General features: G+C 35.0%; 2 protein-coding genes and 1 long non-coding RNA gene across 4 annotated transcripts; all 3 read right to left on the minus strand.

Moving 5' to 3' along the window:
• Nucleotides 1-3,105: 3,105 nt before the first annotated feature.
• Nucleotides 3,106-9,380, minus strand: LOC140670727 (uncharacterized). 2 transcript variants are annotated; one of them, XM_072901454.1, is made up of 6 exons: nt 9,271-9,380; nt 8,023-8,152; nt 6,502-7,623; nt 5,877-6,176; nt 5,177-5,752; nt 3,106-5,046 (listed from the first exon to the last, which is right to left on the minus strand). In XM_072901454.1, exons 2-6 carry the CDS (start codon nt 8,077-8,079, stop codon nt 4,375-4,377), a joined length of 2,727 nt encoding a protein of 908 aa, XP_072757555.1. In that variant the 5' UTR covers nt 8,080-8,152; nt 9,271-9,380; the 3' UTR covers nt 3,106-4,374. The 2 variants fall into 2 exon arrangements, with proteins under 2 accessions (XP_072757555.1, XP_072757556.1); XM_072901455.1 differs by lacking the exon at nt 9,271-9,380 and adding an exon at nt 8,742-8,886.
• A 910-nt stretch (nt 9,381-10,290) lies between these two features.
• LOC140670729 (uncharacterized) lies at nt 10,291-12,790 on the minus strand. Its single transcript, XR_012047606.1, has 3 exons — nt 12,384-12,790; nt 11,297-11,477; nt 10,291-11,077 (listed from the first exon to the last, which is right to left on the minus strand). It is a non-coding gene; the product is annotated as an uncharacterized lncRNA (long non-coding RNA).
• Nucleotides 12,791-16,100: 3,310 nt separating this feature from the next.
• Nucleotides 16,101-19,889, minus strand: Dpa (disc proliferation abnormal). The gene is made up of 8 exons (XM_072900439.1): nt 19,599-19,889; nt 19,208-19,524; nt 18,236-19,128; nt 17,764-18,086; nt 17,392-17,669; nt 16,900-17,300; nt 16,591-16,801; nt 16,101-16,392 (listed from the first exon to the last, which is right to left on the minus strand). Exons 1-8 carry the CDS (start codon nt 19,756-19,758, stop codon nt 16,297-16,299), a joined length of 2,679 nt encoding a protein of 892 aa, XP_072756540.1. The 5' UTR covers nt 19,759-19,889; the 3' UTR covers nt 16,101-16,296.
• Nucleotides 19,890-19,999: the final 110 nt, after the last annotated feature.

The raw sequence follows: 19,999 nt of genomic DNA on the forward strand, positions 1-19,999 counted from the left end.
CTGATAGAAAGCAAAATATATAACGTTTTCTCATAAATTATCCGCAAGTTTAGCACCGATAACTCAGGAAGAAGCTTTTAATTGTCAGTTAAGTCATTATTAAGCCAGCAAGATATTTTACGATTGTAACGTCAAAATAGGAACTTTGTAACCTTCTTCCTCGTTTTTATTCGCAAATGTTACATCACCGTAAAAGCGCGTTTGTTATAAAACTGTAATTTTTATTGTTATGATGCTTATCGTTTGCATAACGTTATTTTGTATACTAACAGCACGTTAGCCAACTTCGATGTTGATGGACTGATATATTTGATAATTGATTTTGATTTTAGCGTCATCTTTGCTATTAACCGCAAAAATATGACGTTATTGATTAATTTAATTTCACAATCGGGTTGCGCATTTCCTCAGCTTTTTCATACTTTGCTTTTTCGCGAATTACATAGTTTTGGCACTGCGTTACTATTAAAAGAAAGCTCTTATAAACTTTCATACGAAAGAATTGTCGATGAATGCTGCGATTATTATTTTTTTCCTGCCTGCAGTCTGCGCGTTGCGCTTTTAATATATACACAATTCATATCTCTCTCTTGTCAGCATCCATCGACATCGATGTTTTATATAAAAACAAACAAGGAAAAAAAAGGCAAAAAAAAATATATAAATAAAGTTGCTAGCTAAATTATCTTTAAATTATTTTATGCATAAATTTAGACTGTTTAAATAAATACGTATGAGAACCTATACAGACAGAGAAGATATATCTTTTATACAAAAAAAAAAAAAAAAAAAAAAAAAAGATATAAGATTGCACAAGAAGCCATCACATAACAAACTTATGTATGAGATATACAAAAACTATAATATATACAAGAAGGAAAATTCATCCATTTAAAATTTAAAGGAACACATCATCGTTAATTAATACGATTTTAAAAATTAAATAAACAAAGCGTTACGCTTTTTAAATTGATTTTTGTTTCTGTACTTAAAGGCTAATAACAAATTGTTAATTAGTGTTGTATGAGCAAATTTATGATATGCAAAATGAATATGAAAAACATTCTTTTAGTGTCTTTTCGGACAGATGTATGTTATTTATTTTTGATTTTTATTCGTTTAATTTTTTTTTTTGTTATTTCCAATCTCTTCTTTTGTCACGTTTTCTTTTATCTTCATATATATCTATGTTCAACGAGACAGAAGAAGCATTAGTTTAGCGGTCGTTTTTCAAACGGACTTGCATCGTTGATCGTAATCGGCCTGTTTTAAAAATCCGTTTCAACGGTATCTGCATTTTGGATTGGTATCTGCGCGTATGTAAAAATAGTTTCGCGAATACGCATTTCGAAATGATGCACGAAAGACATACATCGTCCTTACGGAATCGAAGAATAATTCTCACTGTGATCTCAAGTGACCACTGACGCAATCTATGTATATAAGAAAAGTTGATTCTCATTAAACACATTGCATGTAATAGATGTATAATACATACATTATCGTCTCTAATCTATGTAGAAAGTTTCGTTCTAATCACATTTACGAGAGATTGTTTAAAGAAAGTCGCACGCGATCCTTTCCGGATCCAGTTACGAGCAGTATATGTATGTATGTTTGTGTATGTGTGTCATGTGTGCTTTATTATTTAAAAAAATATCGTCGCGCGATTTTCTTTTTCATCACACAGATATATCATAAAGTGGACTCACGTTTTTTTATTTTTTGTTTTTTTTTTTTTTTTAATTTTTGTAATTCCCTTGTATGTTTAACACAGCCAAAACTTGGCATTACACGAATGTACGCGTTGCATTGAATACTAACACATGACATTCGTGTCACATGAGGTAAGAGTGAGATAATAATATTATCGTCACTTTTAGATATCATCGCCACTTTACGAGATATTCGAGCAAGTATCCCAATCAATTCTCGCGCATAAGACATTCATAAAAAAAGCATTGTTATCTATTATTATGCAGCGTATCTTTCACTCACGTCAGGCCATTTCCTTTTTTTCTAAAAATATTTTTCTTTTATATCCAGATGCTACTTTGCTATTTTTGAATATCAATTAACAATAAGTATAGTACCTACAGAGAAAAGTCTCTAACGCGCGAGGAGAGAATATTCTTCCTAAAAGAACTAAAATCGACTAATGCCAATCCACAGCTTATAGAGGTAGAAGTAGAATTATAGCCGAGGATATACAACAATGGCTGTTTTAGTATCAGATTATTCGTATTATAGTATATAAAAGATGCCAAAGGAACAAGGCGAAAATTTGCAAACCGATCTGAGAGAGTTGGTGGACTTAATCGTACGATATATTACGGTCGCAATAATAATTCGTACATATGTAATACGTATATCTCCTTAATATAACGGCGTTAAAGATTATGCCAATACGTCAAATCAACGGCAGAATTTCACCTTGTCAAACAACGTCGAAAAACAATCAACATTCCATTGCCGTTCTTTTAACGAGCAATTTCTATCGCGATCTCTCTCATACACACACACACACACATGCACAACTTTGTACTGATCGTCTCAACCGTGATAACGATTAATTCACGTTAATGTCTAACATTATATTAGGTAATTATCCCTTAACAATAAACTTATCTGCTAATTCTTAACGATACCAATCTATATTGATAATATATGTTGTCTCTTCGAACTTAAGAGAACCGTAACGCACATTGAATGCGGGGAATAAAAAATTGGATTTCCCCATCTGTCACTTTCTTGATTGTTACTTTCTCATTGACGTTTTTTCAGTCCAACATTTGCAGTTTCGTCACCCATGATTTTGTGTGTGTGTGTGTGTATATATATGTGTGTTTGTGTTGTCCAATATTTTTTCATTTATTTAATCCTAGATTGATAAATAATGTCGAAAAGAATAATGAAAATTATTGTGTATTAAAATTTAACTTAAAAATATTTTGCTTTGCTCTAAAAATTGAAAAAATTAGCGAAACTGTTATGTGATTAGATTCAAAATATTAATCAAAATATTCTTCCGCTTTATTAAAAATTAATAAATCTATTGAATCTTAAAAGAGAGAGTATTAGGTGTTAAAAACAAGTGCAAAAAGATTCGATGTAAAAGAAGAAATAACTTTCTACAAATTTTATTTTTCGATTGTCCATTTTATACCAGAAATACGAATATTAAAAAGGAAAATATAACTTAATGTCATAATTTTATCATATATTTAGGAAAATAACAAAAATTAAAAATATAAACATTGTGCTTTATCTTTTATAATTCCTGTTTCTTCTTTCCAAAATCTAAATTAATAAGCAGAATCGTGTTCGGTGTCGTACATACGATTCGCATTCAGGAAAAAAACACAATCACCAGATGAATTAAATTCATGTTTTAATTTTATGAATAGAAAAGAATAAACTAATATAATTTCCTAATATCTCGTTAATTTCCTTCGTTATATTTCATCATATTTTTTTGACAACGTACTCGATATTTTCAATCAATTATGCAAAACGTGTAGCGCATACACGGTTCTCTTTCTCCGCTATTGTGCTTTGTTTTAAAATTTGTCTGTTTTTTTACAAATTGGAAAATAAATATCTAAAAATATCCAAACTACATTTTTCCATGTATCTAACCGACTACAACATACATATAATCCAATATATAATAAAATTATAAAAAATATATATAGCATAATTAAAAAAATAAAGACATTTTATAAAATAAAATAAATAGCAACAAAAAAATAATAAATTATTAATAGAGATTCAAGATGAAAGTTGCATCTCCGATAAACACCATATTAACAGATACGCGAAAATGGTAAATTGCCGCTATTTCTCGATAATGAAACTGAATAAAACTGAGTGTCTGATATATAGAGTGATCTCGTAATGAATAAAAATAGATGAAAGATAGAAAATAACTAGAAGAAAATAACTAGATAAATAGAAAATGTGGCTAATAGAAAAAAAGATGGAAAAAATCTGAAGATATAAAAAAGAAGAAACTAAGTATAAAATAAATGTTTAATTTGCAATCGATCAGACATATGTGTGTAACACACATGTGCTTATATGTCGAACAACTATAAAATGGCGTTATGCATAACTTTCAACTCTCGCACCTATTACTAATTTGTGATTTTCACTGTTGAGAATATTTTTGTCATAATTTTTCGCGTTTTTAACAAAACGTTATATTTCCTAGCGCAATACTGGTGGCAGAAGTGGATAATTAAAAATCTCGCCACGCGTTGCAATTGTAAAAGTTACGGTCGCATGTTTGGTGCAAACCAAAATCTCGTCCTCCTTGCCTTGCATCTCTATCGATTCGCTTGGGGAAATACATCTGATATTCTATATAGGATATCAACCGAACATAATAGCATTCCTCGATACCGGGTTCACGTGATGTTCCAACTTTACTAAACGCACATAATTGCGGCCGTAATCCGTGAACGCCATTCTACCATCCCAGTGGAGAGCTATACCGAGTGGACGATCCATCTCTTCTTGACCCGGCTTATACGAATATATTAACGAGCCGACCGAGTTGAATGCCTTGATCGAATTATGGCGCGAGTCCGCAACGAGGATACTGCCATCGTCGGCCACTATTACGCTCTGTGGCCTCTGAAACGTAGGTGTGTTTTCCTCGTTTTGCCCGTCGCCGGTTTCCCCGCTACCGTCTTGCCTCTTGCCCTTTAACTCCTTTTCGCACTTGAGTATACGCATATCCGTCATATTATACTCAATTATTAATAGATGATGATTGTTGAAATCCGTTACGATGAGCTTGCCCTCCTGATTGAAACAAATGCCGCGTGGCGAGTCCAAGTACCTGAGCATATGTGGCTGACCACCAAACATACGTAGCGGAATACCTTCGGCGCTGAACAATTGGACGCGATGATTCCTGGTGTCTGTCACCGCGATTTCGCAAGCAGTGTTTACCGCCACGTCCCACGGGTAACAGAACTGGCCCTGTTTCTCGCCATGCTCGCCAAATGACCTCAGAAACTCACCTTCCATCGTTAAGATCTGAAACATAATTAATAATTTATTAAATTTATATTCCGGTTTTTTTTTTTTAATTTATTAAAGCTCTAGTTTCAATATTACGCTAGAGGAGTAACACTGAAATGATTGAGAAATGTATTATATCGCGAACCTGAATGCGATGGTTATCCTTGTCGACGACGATGAGACGACGTCTGGCGTCGACGGCGATTCCGGCCGGACGATTGAATTGACAAGGGCCGGTACCATAGCTTCCGAATTTCCTGACGAGCGTGCCGTCGTCGCGATAAATCTGTATGCGATTATTGGATCTATCGCTGATTATGATATTACCCTCATTGTCGCAGGTTAATCCCCACGGGCGGCAAAGATTCTCGGGGTTGTTCTCGCCAAAGTGACCGATGATCTGGACATCCGTGCTCTTGACTTGCAACTCGGGTTTCCTATTCGGAAGAACGATGTTGCGCTCGTAATTCGATATCGGACGACCACGCGGTATCGGTTGCATCATTTGCTCGTTCAATCCGTACGGAAAATACGACTGTGATAATCTGTAATCGCGATTCGGCGATAGACGATCCCCGATCGTGCCAGGGCTGTTCAGCAAGACGTTTCCGCCGTTAGCGATCACGGCTAGGACATTGCTGTCGGAACTCTTGAACGAGATCCAATTTTCCTCTCGAGTAGACCGGGTCTTCATCTTTCGATTCTGACGAATCTGCCAAATCTGTGCAAATATACGAAATTTCAAGAAAAAGTTACAAGCTTTACGATACATTTTTATAGATTAATTTATAATTGTTGAATTATAAACTATATGTGACGTGTAAAACAATTATGAGATAAGATACCTCGGCCAACACCATGTCTTTCCTCTTCAAGAGGTCGTCGGGATTACACGTGAGATTGGGAAATCGCGCATCGTAGATAGCGTATTTAAGAGCGCTCACGGCCTGTGACAGTCGGCTCTTATCCTCTTTTAAATGCATGTATCTTTCGTGAAGGACTTCAAACTTCCATCGTCGCGCCTCCACAATTTGTTTAAATAATTTTTTTTCCCTCTCTTCCACAGCAGACCACATTCTACGTGAAAAGAACTTTACGTCGCTGAGCGCTTCCCTGGTTCTCTGATCCAACGCTGCAATGTCCAACTGCAAGAAATGTGCAGCAGATTTTTTTTTTTATTACCATCTATACTTTCAGGATTCAATTTTCTATATTTATTTTTTATTTTCGGTGTTTTTTATATTTATGCGAAAAATATACGTAAATATATATATATATATATATAATTTTTTTGATACATTTTACATCTTTTCAAAATATTTCGGAAAATTATTATTCAAATTTTGAAAATTATTCATATTGTACATTTTAATATAAAAACTTGTATTAAAGAAAATATATGTAAAATTATAGAGAAAGCTGATGCAGAAAATTACTTTCGCGTTGCTCGACCAAATAAAGTTGACTTACCCCCATATTTTCCATGTCATCCGCGAGAACGTCTATTCCCAGATAGGCTTCGATAAGTACTTCTTCAGCTTGACGCTGAGCGGTCTCGACGAATTCTGTGAGATCGACCGTCATGTGCTTGCAAATGCAATAAGTAGCACAGATCTTACAAATCGGCTTGCAGCAAGTTTGACAGTAAAGCAGCTGACTGTTTGGATGTTCCTTGCAGTAATACTGCGTGTCTTTCCATGCACGATCAAGCAATTGATTCTTCTCTATCTCTTCCGCTATCTTTGTCTCCTTTGTTACTTCTAGCTCCTTCGCTATTAACGGTACGCTAGGCACATCCCTCTGAATACTGCTCGGATTACATTGATCGCACACAGGTGACCGTAGAGTTCCGGTATAGTCATCCTTCTCATTCGCAATATCAAGTTCCTTCGATATCGACGGTACATCTATCTGCATATTCGGACTTTGGGTTTGTTGTTCGCGTACAGATGATTCTTGTTCGGAGTAGGTGTCTTGTTCCATGTCCTTCGTTATTTCTAATTCTTTCGTTACCAACGATATCAGCGGGACATTGGATATTTTTTTTGGGACATTCGAGCTAGAGAGTAGCTTGGGTGATTGCTCTGCGGAATAGTTATCGTTTACGTCCAGCAAATCGATCTTGAGAAAATTCATATTGAGATCTTCGAACGTTCGACAATTCGCTTGGCAGTTCTCTCTTTGATTAGCGCCTGAAAAGCTCAAACCGGAGACATCTGGTACACTAGCATCTTCAAACATTCGAAAATATCCGAAATCGTCTGATGAACTGGTATCCAGCTGGTGAACCGGCGAACGGTTTGCTAGACTGTCATCCGAAGAACCTGGTCGACTGTCACCTGTAGAGCCCAGTGAACCCACGGTATTGTGATTGTATAGTTTTGAAGATTGATATAAAAACGAGGGATCTGTTTGATCAAAAATTGAATGGCCTGGTAAATTGTTATTTGGATGTTGTAAAAGTTTTCCCGGGGAAAACTGCTTCAGAAACCTCTCAGGACTGGGACTTGAAAATGATCGAGCTTTTCTCACGTTGGTGAGTCTTTTTGGCGTAAAATGTTGGTCTTCTTGCTTCCGAGGTTTATTTGGCATCTGAAATACATATACGTTCTCTCTGTTTATTTCACGTTTACGTATATACTCGTGGTACTGTTTAAAATATAAACTGTAAAATACATTTAAACGACTGACATAAACTGTAACTTACTCGAAAAGAAATGTACAGTTTGTATTCGAGATTAGATCTTATACATGAATGGAAAATTATTTGTAGAAGTAAATTAAATTTTGAAATTATAACTGAGCTGAGTTTTTCATTAAAATTTTACATTTTCATTTTAGTTACAATTTGAAGAGAGAATTCGATGAAACAATTTCTTTTCTTTCAGCAAATTGAGTACGTACATTTAAAATGTTTTAATGCGTAAATCTATGTATCGGTTGAAATATTCCTCTACAGATTACAGAAAATATAATATACGGATTACTTACTTGCATGAAATGACGGTTATAGTCCATCCTGTGTCGGGGAAATTTTAATTGATTCATGGTGGTGGGCAGAAATTGCTGATAAAACTCCAAGGGGGTGTTTCGTGCGGCGCTATTGAAAAATCTTGTTTTTCTGAAACGATAGTTATGACGAGATATTGAAATACTAATACGGTGTATATAATAATATTTCCTTTTTATATTTCTTTATACTTTTATATTTTTTATACTTTAATGCTTTTTATACTCGAAGCATTGCTATTTTCCATTTCAATTGTTATCTATTTGCGCAAATATATCGCGAAGTCAAATGATCCATGCGGAAGAATCGGATTTAATTAATTATGCTTTGCTTAATTGAACTTTGGTGTTCAGTTCGAGAAATTTGAGAGGAACGTAAATTTTGTATCCGAGCGGACGAAAATTGTGATTTCGAACAAAATTTAACAGCATCAAAATTTCTACAAATCGAGAAAAATAATTTGGTTCAAATTTACTTGATTATTTAAAAATGTGTTGTATTTATGCTTTATTGAGGAAGCATCTAATAGTAGAAAACAGTGTAAAAAAAATTATAGATATCAAAATGACCTTCATGTTTATTGGTGATAAAAAAACATGACGACTTTTTTCGCGAAACACACACACATACATACATATATATATATATATATATATATATATATATATATACATACATGTTTCCGTATATACATACTCACTATAATAAAGATTCAATTCTCTTTTCAAAGTTATAACGATTTCAATCTTTAAAAGGCAAAAAATCGACTCGTTTACGAAAAAACGAAACGTATCAATTTTACCCAACACTCTATACGATATTCAAAAGAGCGTTTCATCTCGCGAATGTTCGCGAGTCTTCTTATTATGCGTAGAAAACTATACTGTTGGCGAATCTGCGCACTGACTGATTGACATTTTGACTCATCGAGACGATGACCCCATCGTTAATCCAGAGTAAGGAATAAGAGTTTTGAGAAAAGATATAACGTTAGAAATTCGCGACAGAAATGACGATTCTCCTTGATATTTAAAAAATGCTATATGGATTATGCACAAAGTATGTGTTTTAGAGACCTCTTATCGCGATACAAATCTATCTGAAATTCGAATTTTGGCTTAATCAACGCATAAAGATTAATAAATGTGAAAATTCCACTCGAATTGCATAAATCAATCTGCAATCAATCAATTAATTCTGTAATTTCTAGTCGACGCGGTTCGACTTGCCTGTTTTTCTGGAAACGAGCCTTCGATAGTTGTTGACGTTTAAACCACCACGATCTGTCGTTCGCACCGAACTAACTGATCATCGAGTCTCCTGTTGACAAAGTTCTGTCTCAAGATCGCTGCGAGGTCACCTCGTATAATATTCGGAATATATACAATGTATCCTACTTTTAAAGTATTTTAGTGGTAAATTTCTCGGCTAACTCGACATTTAATTAGTTAATGATAAAAAAATAATAGCGCGTGTTCATTATTTAAATAAAATAATTTCAATACCGTGTATTTCTCAACCTTACACTCTTGTCTTTGGATCAAAGAATTTTTAATTAAAGAATATATTATACTTTTGCCATTTGGTTTCTTGCGCTAAAGAAATCTTAGAAAAAGTTCATATAAATAATATTTTGTCATTGGATTTTACATCATGTCGTGTATACGCGAGAAAGTTTACTCGCTTTCCAACGTAATAAACATAACAAGCAACAAGTCCGTGTTTACCACACGATTCTCTGGATTCATCCCAAAATCATAGAGTTCGTGTCCTTTCGTCTTGCCGAACTATATTAAAATCAAAATTAAATTCTGTTCTCTTTGCAATATCGCAAAGCAAGCGCTCGCTTTAAGACCATTTATGAAACTATAAATCAGCGATATTACTTTTTCACAACTTGATATCTATTCGCAAAAAGTATTGAAATTTGATCTTGTAATATGTATATATTAAAGTTATATATATATATATATATATATATATATATATAATTTATAAAAACGAAAGCATTATTTTTATCAAACGATTACTATTTATATTAATTAGACTTTGTCTAAATTATTATAAACGTATTACGATATTTTCACTTTTCGATGTAATTAACAGAAAAGGCGTCATTTATTGAAATGTGTATAAAATATGTGTACAAATTATTGTCGATATCGATCTGATAAGGTAAGATAAACTGTTAATGCTTTTCGCGGTAAAATTCTTTTGAAGTACTGTATAGTATACGAGCGAAAACATACAATAGACCATCGAACTTGTGCTTTTTTCCGGATGCTTTCTGATATTCGGCGGACGGAATCCTTGAAATCGCCATGGCGACCAAGGTCAGATCCGCTTTTCCTCTAGAGGATAAAGGGAGGAAGGAGGAGAAAGTAAAATGGCCGATATCTACGTGTAAATGTGTCGCGTGAACACGAGCGCGCCGTATACTATCGTGCGGTTGTGTGAGCATGCGTGATTGGATATATTCATCTAAAATATACAACGGGTGTGTTACTCGTTATATGTGTATACTCCTATAATCTGATCAAATATTATCGGCATCAAAATCCTTCGCTCTTTTTCATGTATCAATTTATGTAAGTATTACGTGTGTATTAAAATTTTTATACAGTTTCATTAAATAGAACAATGATAACGCGAGAATATTATTAAAGGTCTGTTTTAATTTTCATTTTTTATATGTTCTTTTATATTTTCTGTAGTGCGCGTTTTATTAAATTTTACACAGGTAATGACTATAATGATAATGACTAGGAAGAAGAAATTGTATTTTTTCATAATTTCAAATATTTTAGATATTTTTTATTATCAAATATTTTAGATTTTTTTTTTTTTTGCAAATACTTTTCGTAGTTCAACGTTTAATACTTTGACATCTAAATTAAGTTCGAGTAGCAACGTCTGTAATTTTTTCGATGAAAAAGGTCAAAGTTTGCCGGTTTCGTTTTCACTGATGGGCGCCGAGTGGCATCGTCCGCTACTTTCGCTCTCGTTTGAGTTTCAATGTCGCACAAAGGAAACGCTCTACGATGACACCGGGTAACACGACACAGAGAATTGCAAAGACACGAAGATGTTTCTCAAGATATAAAAATATATAAAAATAGATATGAGACAAAAAATGCAGAATATAATACGATAAATTCTATAAAATCTAGAAAATGTAAAAAAAAAGCTGGATTAATGAATAAAGCCAATAAGCAATAATAAAAAAAATAATAATAATAAGCAAATAAATCTTACCTTTCGTATGAATGCTCTTCCGCGAAGTAGTCGAACTGACGTGCAGCGAGCATGCCTCTCGAAATATTTTTATCTGCGTGTTTTTTTTTCAAGATTTATTTAACGCCTTCGATGACTGAATATAGCTGGTCTCTATACCAAGTGTCGGACGCAGGTGAATAGAACCTCGGCGTTTCTCCGACTGTGAGAAGAGAATAATGAACTCTTTTACGAGGAACGAATTACTCGACTAATCGGGAGATAAAGGACTTGGCCGGCTTGTCTCGCGTAAGCTTGAGCTCGACTACTTTACAGAGAGAGTAATCGAGCTCGGGGGCTCGATGGGTTCGCGAGATTGGAAACAATTAGGGCACATTTTTTTATGCTTTCTCATACTCCACGCTTTTGATTTTCTCCATCTCTACGATAATGACACCTTCTCCCCCCCCCCCTCCTCTCTGCGACTTTACATCCTCCCACAACTTTTACTCAACCCTGTCAGAATCCTGATTTGAAAGACTTAATATTCACGACAAATTATTTCTTTTTGTATAAAAATAATACCAAATAATTAAATATTTTGAAATAACGCTGGAAAAATAAAAGTCTAATGGATTTAAATCGGAGAGTAAAAAGGCTAAAATGTAAGCTCAAAATACTATGAAATGTTTAAGGAATAATTAACAAAGTATGATATACAAAATAAGCCAAATATGAATGATTGATAAGTACTGGATTCACGAAACTCAACTGTACAATTAAATTTTTTACAAAAATTACCCAGATAGAGAAATAATTAATGCAGCTGTCGCATCATCACATCCCCTAAAAGTGAGAAACTGTAATGGATTTCTCACCAATGTTTCAATGTGAATCGCGCGCAATAAGATTATATTTTAATCAGATAGGTCGTAATTTCAAAAAGTTCACAAATACAATATCGCCGATGTGGTCGCGTTAATCCGGCCAATTTTTTATTTTATGTATTTTCGACGATCGCAGGTTTCTCGCACATGATAACACGTGTATTTGCAGTATAAAGATTCTAGTAAATTTGCTTTCTGGAAGAAGCATCCAGAGAAAGAGAAAGGAGTCGCGAAACACTCACTTGACGTGTACGTGTCGGTGAATGCGAACCATTGTTCGTCGAGGAAGAACGTCGAGAAAAACTTGAGAAGCAGCACCACTTGATGACGGAAACTATCGGAAACCGAAAAGATCGTGTAATCTTTTTTTTTTTCTCTCTTATGCGGCTTCACCCTCTCGAAGCCGGGTCGCGGCGAGACGAGCCGGCGCGCGAGAGGAACAGAACTGGTCCGCCCTTACTCCGGCTCGCTCTACCTCTGAATCACCCACGTCGCCCACGTATCGCGATGCCGGGGGAGCAGCGCGTAGGTGACTTCTCGCAAACCCCTTCCCCGGGCAACGCCATGCGGTTTCGCGACGAGGCGCCTGCGCCCGGAAACCATGAATGGAGGCACCCGCTCAATGCCGGGCAGGACTTTTATTTGCTCGTTCGCGGGAGCACTGCGGCATCCAAACCCTCCCTTTCCCATCCCTTAATGCCCTCCCACCTTCAACGACGACGACGACCTTCAGCCGCCAGCCAGGGTCGATCGGACAAGTTAGATTTCATCCCGAGGAACAGGTGTTGCATTGAGTCACGCAGGAGCGGTCAATCCTCCGTGAATATACATTGTGAATCGTTAAACATCATCAATGAATTTGTCCTGGATCTTTACTTGTCATAAATTATTATTATCAATCTGTATTTCACTTCCAATAACTCCAAAGCTAGAACAATAGAATAAATATTATAAAATCTGTCTATCAGATGTCATTGTTAGGAACAATTCCATATCACTGTCAAAAAATATAATTAAGCAGAAAGTCGACATATTAATAATCAAAATTTAATATCGTCCAAAATTACATTTAGAAAATTTGATTAATTATTTAAATTTTTGTCAAATTTTACAGTGAAAAATACTGGTCGTTAAGATTATCAGTTTCACAAATATTTAAAATCTCGATTGTCAAAAAATTCTTTAAAAGAAAGAGAAAGTATATATATTATTCTTTTTGTCCTAAAATTCTTTTACATTATCCAAATAACCACTTGCCGGTTAAACGAAGCAGAAAGAGGAGATAAAGATACATGAGAAGAATTCGAGACGTATATATATTTTAATATATACGAAGATAAGAATGATCTCGTAAAAAGAAATGCGATACCAATACGCACTCGCGTGGGGATATTGAGAAAACGTTGAACGAGATACTAAGAATTAGCGGGTGCAACTTTATGAATGGGCGTGAGGGATCAGGCGGTGGGGGACGTCGTGCTGCTTTAACGATCCAGTGCACCCCCTCCCCCTCTTTCTCTCCTTTCTTTCTCGTTTTTGCGATCTTTCTCCCTCGTCTCTCATCCCTCTTGCGATATGTGATTTCATTCTCTTCCTCCCTCGCCGGTTACACATATATACGCGCGCGTACGCAATTGTATCGGCCATTTACAGACGAACGATACATACGTATGTATAATGCACGTGTACACATGTAGGGGGGGGGGGGGTAAATCGCGCGTGCATGCTCTTTTCCCATATACGTATGTACATGCATACATGTACGTATACACGTACGCAGGAAAGTTTGCACGAAGTTACGTTGAGAACGTAAAGGATGATAATTAAACGTTTATACAATTTTGATAGTTAGTACTATTTGTATATATGTTAAATGCGTGTGTCAAGTAGCAAGATGACGTCAAATAATGTTAATAGAGATGTGAATAAGAGACATAATTAAAACGTGTAATTTGACGTCACTTTGCTACTTGAGGAATTGAGTTTAGAATTCATTTTAGAAATTGAAATCTCAAAGTATTAGGAATTAAGATTAGAAGATAAAAAAAAGAGAATGACTTCACAAATATAATTTTATTAATATAAATATAAATATTAATTTATATAATAGAGTCGTATATGTGAAATTTGATTTTAAGAAAATTCATATTTTCAAATGTCATTTGCATACACAAGATATAATTTCCAATAAATCTTCCGAGAATGAAACGTCAAGATATTCTTTTTATTTTCAACAAGTTAATTAATTTAACAAGCTCTGACATTTGCCGGAAAAAAATCTTCTAGTTAATCCCGTGCGATAGAGAATAGAGATGAAGAGAATATATACATTAATTTTTCATAACTATTGCGATATATCCTGTAGCAACTATATATGCAAAAATGGTTTTTCTACATCTGTTTTTCTACATTCATTCTTCCATACATTGGTTATTCTTACTTTATGGATTATTATCAAAGAAAAGATTATATTAATCGAATTGGATAATTTCAAACATTTGTTTGGACAAGAATTTTTCTCATAACTAACAGTCTAATGTTACAATCCTGGAGAGATCTTATAAAAAAAACATGAATAATATGTCACGAAAGCTAAAAGCAAAGTATTAATGTAATTTCAGGTGGGAATTTACGAACAAAGAATAACTGAAAAGAAAGTTCTTAAAGTAGATAGCTTAGAAAACTTTAAATTATACAAATATCTTTATCTCTGATAAATTTTGTTATATATAGTATATGTACATACATATTCACTTTATGTACAATATATATATATTATTTTTTATCTTTTTTATGTAAATTCTTAAATTTTGCATGATAGTGATTATTTTGATAGTAAATTTAATACATTTGATACGAAACTCTAATATAGAGTTTATTTCGCCAACAAAAAGTTAATTACCGCGAGCTTTTAGGAGAAACGAGATTTGAATTCGATTAAATTTCATTTTAATCTCAAACACAATAATTCGGAGATACCTACATTCTCCTGGTATCGATGCGTAGCGAATATCGTGATTCGGAGGGGCGGAAGTTACCCGGCATGAGTGGGTGGGACGTCGATGAACGAATATCCCCACCAAAACTACCCGGCGCTGAAAGGAGCGTAGGAGTTTCCAAGGTCATCGCAAGAGCAAAACTACGTAGTACGACGCCTCCGTCGCGACGCCCGCGCACGATGCGTAGGCGTAAAATATACGTATGTACGTGTCAGCTATATAAGACATTTCAAATTGTTAATGGTAATTAATTGTTACATTTTGACACGACATTCCGTAATTATGATGAATACGATATCAATGTAAAGTCGAATAAACCACGTGAAAATAATTTCTTATTAATAATAGAATTAATATATGGTTTAGTTATTCTCTCTCTTTCCACAAAATTACACATAACAGCTCAATACATGCGTGAATGGACACATTCAAGCGACAAAATTACACATTACTGTGTATTAAAAAAAAATATTCTATTTGTTCATTTTATCGTTTTTATATTATCAAGAATTATTTTAAATAGAAAGCATATAAAAAAATGCTTCTTAAATTATCAAAAACAAAAAATTACGACAGAATTTAATATCGAGAAAAAATCAAGAAAGCTACTTTAACTCAAGAAGCTTATAAATAACAGCTATTTATTAAAAGAATATAAAAATAAAGAGTCTTTTTAATAAGTTCGATTACAATGCAAATTTAATACTCGTATATATCAAAATCCTATACATAATATTATAAATTATAAAAACAAAAATGTAAAAGTCATAAAAATAAAATATTCAAAATGATAAATAAATCTTGAATATTATATTCGTTATTATTTTACAAAGCAAAAATTAATTTCATTTAATTTAATTTAAAGAGAATTGTTTAAAAATTAATGATGCAACTTATATTCTAAACATTTTATAATCTTTATCATTTTTCGTGATATCAATTATTAAAAATTGTTCTTTATCTATTTTGTGCAAGTTTCAAATTAAAACAAATTTTGTAACAATCATAATGAAATATAAAATCAACTTTTACAAAGATCCCTTTCATAAAAATAATCTTTTGTAGAATACACCAATGAATAAATTATATATCTGCGTATCTCTATTACTAATCCAGAAATATCTTAAGTAAGAAGATTAAAAAAATGTAAATAAGTTTAACAAACACGAATAGTATTTTTGCCAGTTACAATTACAACACCATTATCCTGTAAGTCTTTCAGAGCGTCTTCGAACATTTCACGCGTCACCAACTAAAAAAAAATACAAGATTAATCTGAAAATTAACCAAGTAAACATTCTCTCGAGAAATGCTTTTTAGAAATAAAATAAAATAATATACAAAGAGCAACAAAATAATATATAAATAAAATAAAGTAAGAAATAATATACAAATAAAAATGAATAAAAAAAACACAGAAGGAAGTACATAAATAATGAAATAAAGTTACCATGCTTGATGATTCTTTCAATTCTGTGAAAATTTTCTGGTAGTTTAGTGTGGGTGCCTTATCTTTGCCTTTAATGAGCTTCTTCAAAGCCTCCACCAGTTCTTGCCTACGTTTTCTCGCAGCTAACGACATGCCGGTCGTTAGGATACTAATATCGATTTTGCCACTTAGTGGATCGATAGCCGATTGCTTTAACGCCTCTCGATGTAACCTGATGATATGCAAATGTTACAATAAATTGCATCATTAAAACCAAAAATATTATTATGTAGATATTGCGATATTTAGTCACGTTTTGTTTAGTCTCACCTCCAAGCTTCCTCGACATCTACAATCTCCACTACATTGCTAAATCGCATTTTAGCGTGTGCCTCTGCGAGTCTTATCAATGATTCCAGTTGTCTCGGATAAGCTGTGATTTGCCCGTGACCACTTCCTACTCTGCGCATATCAACGTAAGCCTGGATTAACTTTTGTTGACTCTCCTCATTGAGAATAGGACGAACATGTTCCTTGGCATATGCTATGTAATCACGTAAAATGCTCATGTCCACAATGTCATCCTCTTCCTCCAGATCAGATTTATAATACAGTGATACCAAATGCCTGGCGAGTTTTCTGTCGAATATCTCGTCTTGAGGATCCAGCATGAGAAAAATTAAGTCGAAACGTGACATTAGTGTATGTGGTAACATGACATTTTCTATCACCTAAAAACAAATGTAAAAAAATGTTTATAATAGTGATCATTAATTCAATATCATACTGATGTTTAATATGGATCATTTAATGGATATTTACTGTTTTATTTTTGTTCCATTGTGATTCGCAAGGATTGGCTGCTGCCAAAATGCTCGTTCTCGCATTCAACTGACAAATAATACCCGCTTTTGCAATACTCAATGTCTGTTGTTCCATAACTTCGTGCAACACCGAGCGCGTGCTATCATTCATTTTATCGAACTCGTCGATGCAACAAATACCATTATCGGCGAGAACTAAGGCACCGGTTTGCAGTACTAATTGGCGAGTTTCAGGATCTTTCGTTACGAAAGCAGTTAAGCCGACAGCGCTGGAGCCTGAGAAAAAGAGATTACGGCATGAAACATATGAACAAATACTAAATTAAATGTGACGTTATCATGATGAATACGTTATACTGTATATTTATACCTTTTCCGCTGCTATACTGTGAGCGTGGTACCAAATTGAAGACAAATTGTAACAGCTGCGATTTACTCGTACCCGGATCTCCACACAGAAGTATATTTATTTCGGACCGAAAATGTTTCTTACTCGATTTATTCTGTTCTTTTTTCGTTCCACCAAATAACTGTAACAATATTCCCTTCTTCACATCCTCGTTTTCATAGATGCTGGGAGCAATGTGCCGTGCCAATCGTTCGTACACGTCCTCTTTTTGCGACAAGAGTTTTAATAATTCCACTCTCTCTGGTGGAAATGCATGATCCTTACCCTCTTCTTGCTCGTACAGTCTACATGTATAACAAACAAATAATTAAAAATTGACAAAATAAAAAAAATATACGTACATAATTAATCTAAACTAATATAATATAAACTATAAATAAAATACAAATAATTTAATATGTACAAATGTGTAAATTTGAAATGTATCTTATACCGCTTTGAATCTTGTTTCCTGAAGTGGACAACGTCAACATGTGTTCTGTAGATAGCGCGTACATTGGACTGTCGCGGATTGACGCGTATAGGTAACGCGCGATATATACCGGTGACGGAAACTCTGTCACCTGGTGAGACGGCGTCAACTAAATTATTATGTGCGAAAAGCACCACTGTATGAGGAGTTTGACCAGCCGGCATATCGTCCGGCGATTCTTGTAGCTTGATCATTTGTTTATCGGAGAAATGACTACGATTGTGTATCAAGTTGAAGCAGTAATTATTGTTGCAATGCGTGCACACCGTAGGCTCGGCTATGTGACCTCTATCGATCTCCACAGTCGTCGTGAAAGAGCACACAATACACTTGAAGAACGCCTCTCGCATCTCCGGCATGATGTTTGATGTTCTAATGACCATACCAGTGATCGTAATCAATTGATCTATGTCTTCTGGATTCAGGAGACGCATGCTTCTGGTTCTGGTAACATTGTAGGGCCGTACTTGAATTTGATGCTCCAACACTGCCGCGGGATATCTCTCAAAGAACATTTCATTCGCGGTCATGTCAAAAGCTGGAATCACTTCCTGAGGATAACATACTAATCGATTGTAGAGCTGATCGTCAAATGCCTCGAGATGAGCGCAATTTATATTCAAGTAAGGTTCTTCGAGGGTATGTATCTCTTCGAGCTTTTGCAAGTAAAGCGGATCTGATAGATTCATGTTCTCAGGCAATTCGTCATTCTCTGCTTCTGGATCGATAAATCGCAAGATAAATCGTTTAAATTGTTCCTTACACTGATCAACTACGACATTTGTACCCCAGATTACCAACTGTGGACCATTCTCAGTTTCTGATGTTCTTTGAGCATTAGGTTCTTCTGGTATCTGTTGATAAAATTTAATTACATTAATAATTTAATAGTATAGTTTTATATATTAATATCACTGGATGATTTTAACTCACTTCAGCCAAGTTAACTTGTCGCATACGTCTATCAGACTGAACATCTGGTCTCTGTCGCACAGGTGTACCCCTAATACCACTGCGGGGAGTGCGAACCGATGCCAAGGAGCTAGGTGTTCCATAATTCAATGGAGAAGACAACTCTACTTCGCTCATACCCACAGCGAGAGGGCTTGTTTGTACCAATCGATTCGGAGAAGACAATGGCACAGAGGAAAGCCCCTCCGATGACGGCGCAATGGTCTCTTGTGCTTGCCGGCCACCCCATCGTAACGGAGTGTCCACCGGATTATTACCTGGTCTCCTCTGAGGCGTACCTATGTACAATGCAAAACAAATATTACATTTTAAACATCTCTTTCGATGAAGATTAAAAAGTACACTTTTCAACCTTGTCTCGTAGACGCGGATCCAATGGTGCTAGGTGTACCGGCGATCGAAGGAGCTCTGACAGAGGTTGGAGTCCGAGGTTGTCGCCTCGGCGTGCCGTTCGTCGAACCGTTGTCATCCTGCGGAACAGGAGTTCTCGGCGGTCTCATAGGACTCGACATGATTGACAAAGAAATTGCCTACGACAATCTTACACTCTCTTATTCCAAAATATTTTCCAGACGCGCGTAACCTGACACACGCCATGCGCCACACGACGCTTAATTTCCCGCCTAAATGCAAGCCTAATTCATTGAAGAGGACGCTGGTGTGAGCAGAGTTGCTTAAATCGCCTATATTTCCTATACCTCGTTCGTGTATTCACCAATCAGCTGATCGACACGCGCGCGCGTCATGAATAGG

The sequence above is a fragment of the Anoplolepis gracilipes genome, chromosome 10, assembly GCF_047496725.1.
Source record: "Anoplolepis gracilipes chromosome 10, ASM4749672v1, whole genome shotgun sequence".
Lineage (NCBI taxonomy): Eukaryota > Metazoa > Arthropoda > Insecta > Hymenoptera > Formicidae > Anoplolepis > Anoplolepis gracilipes.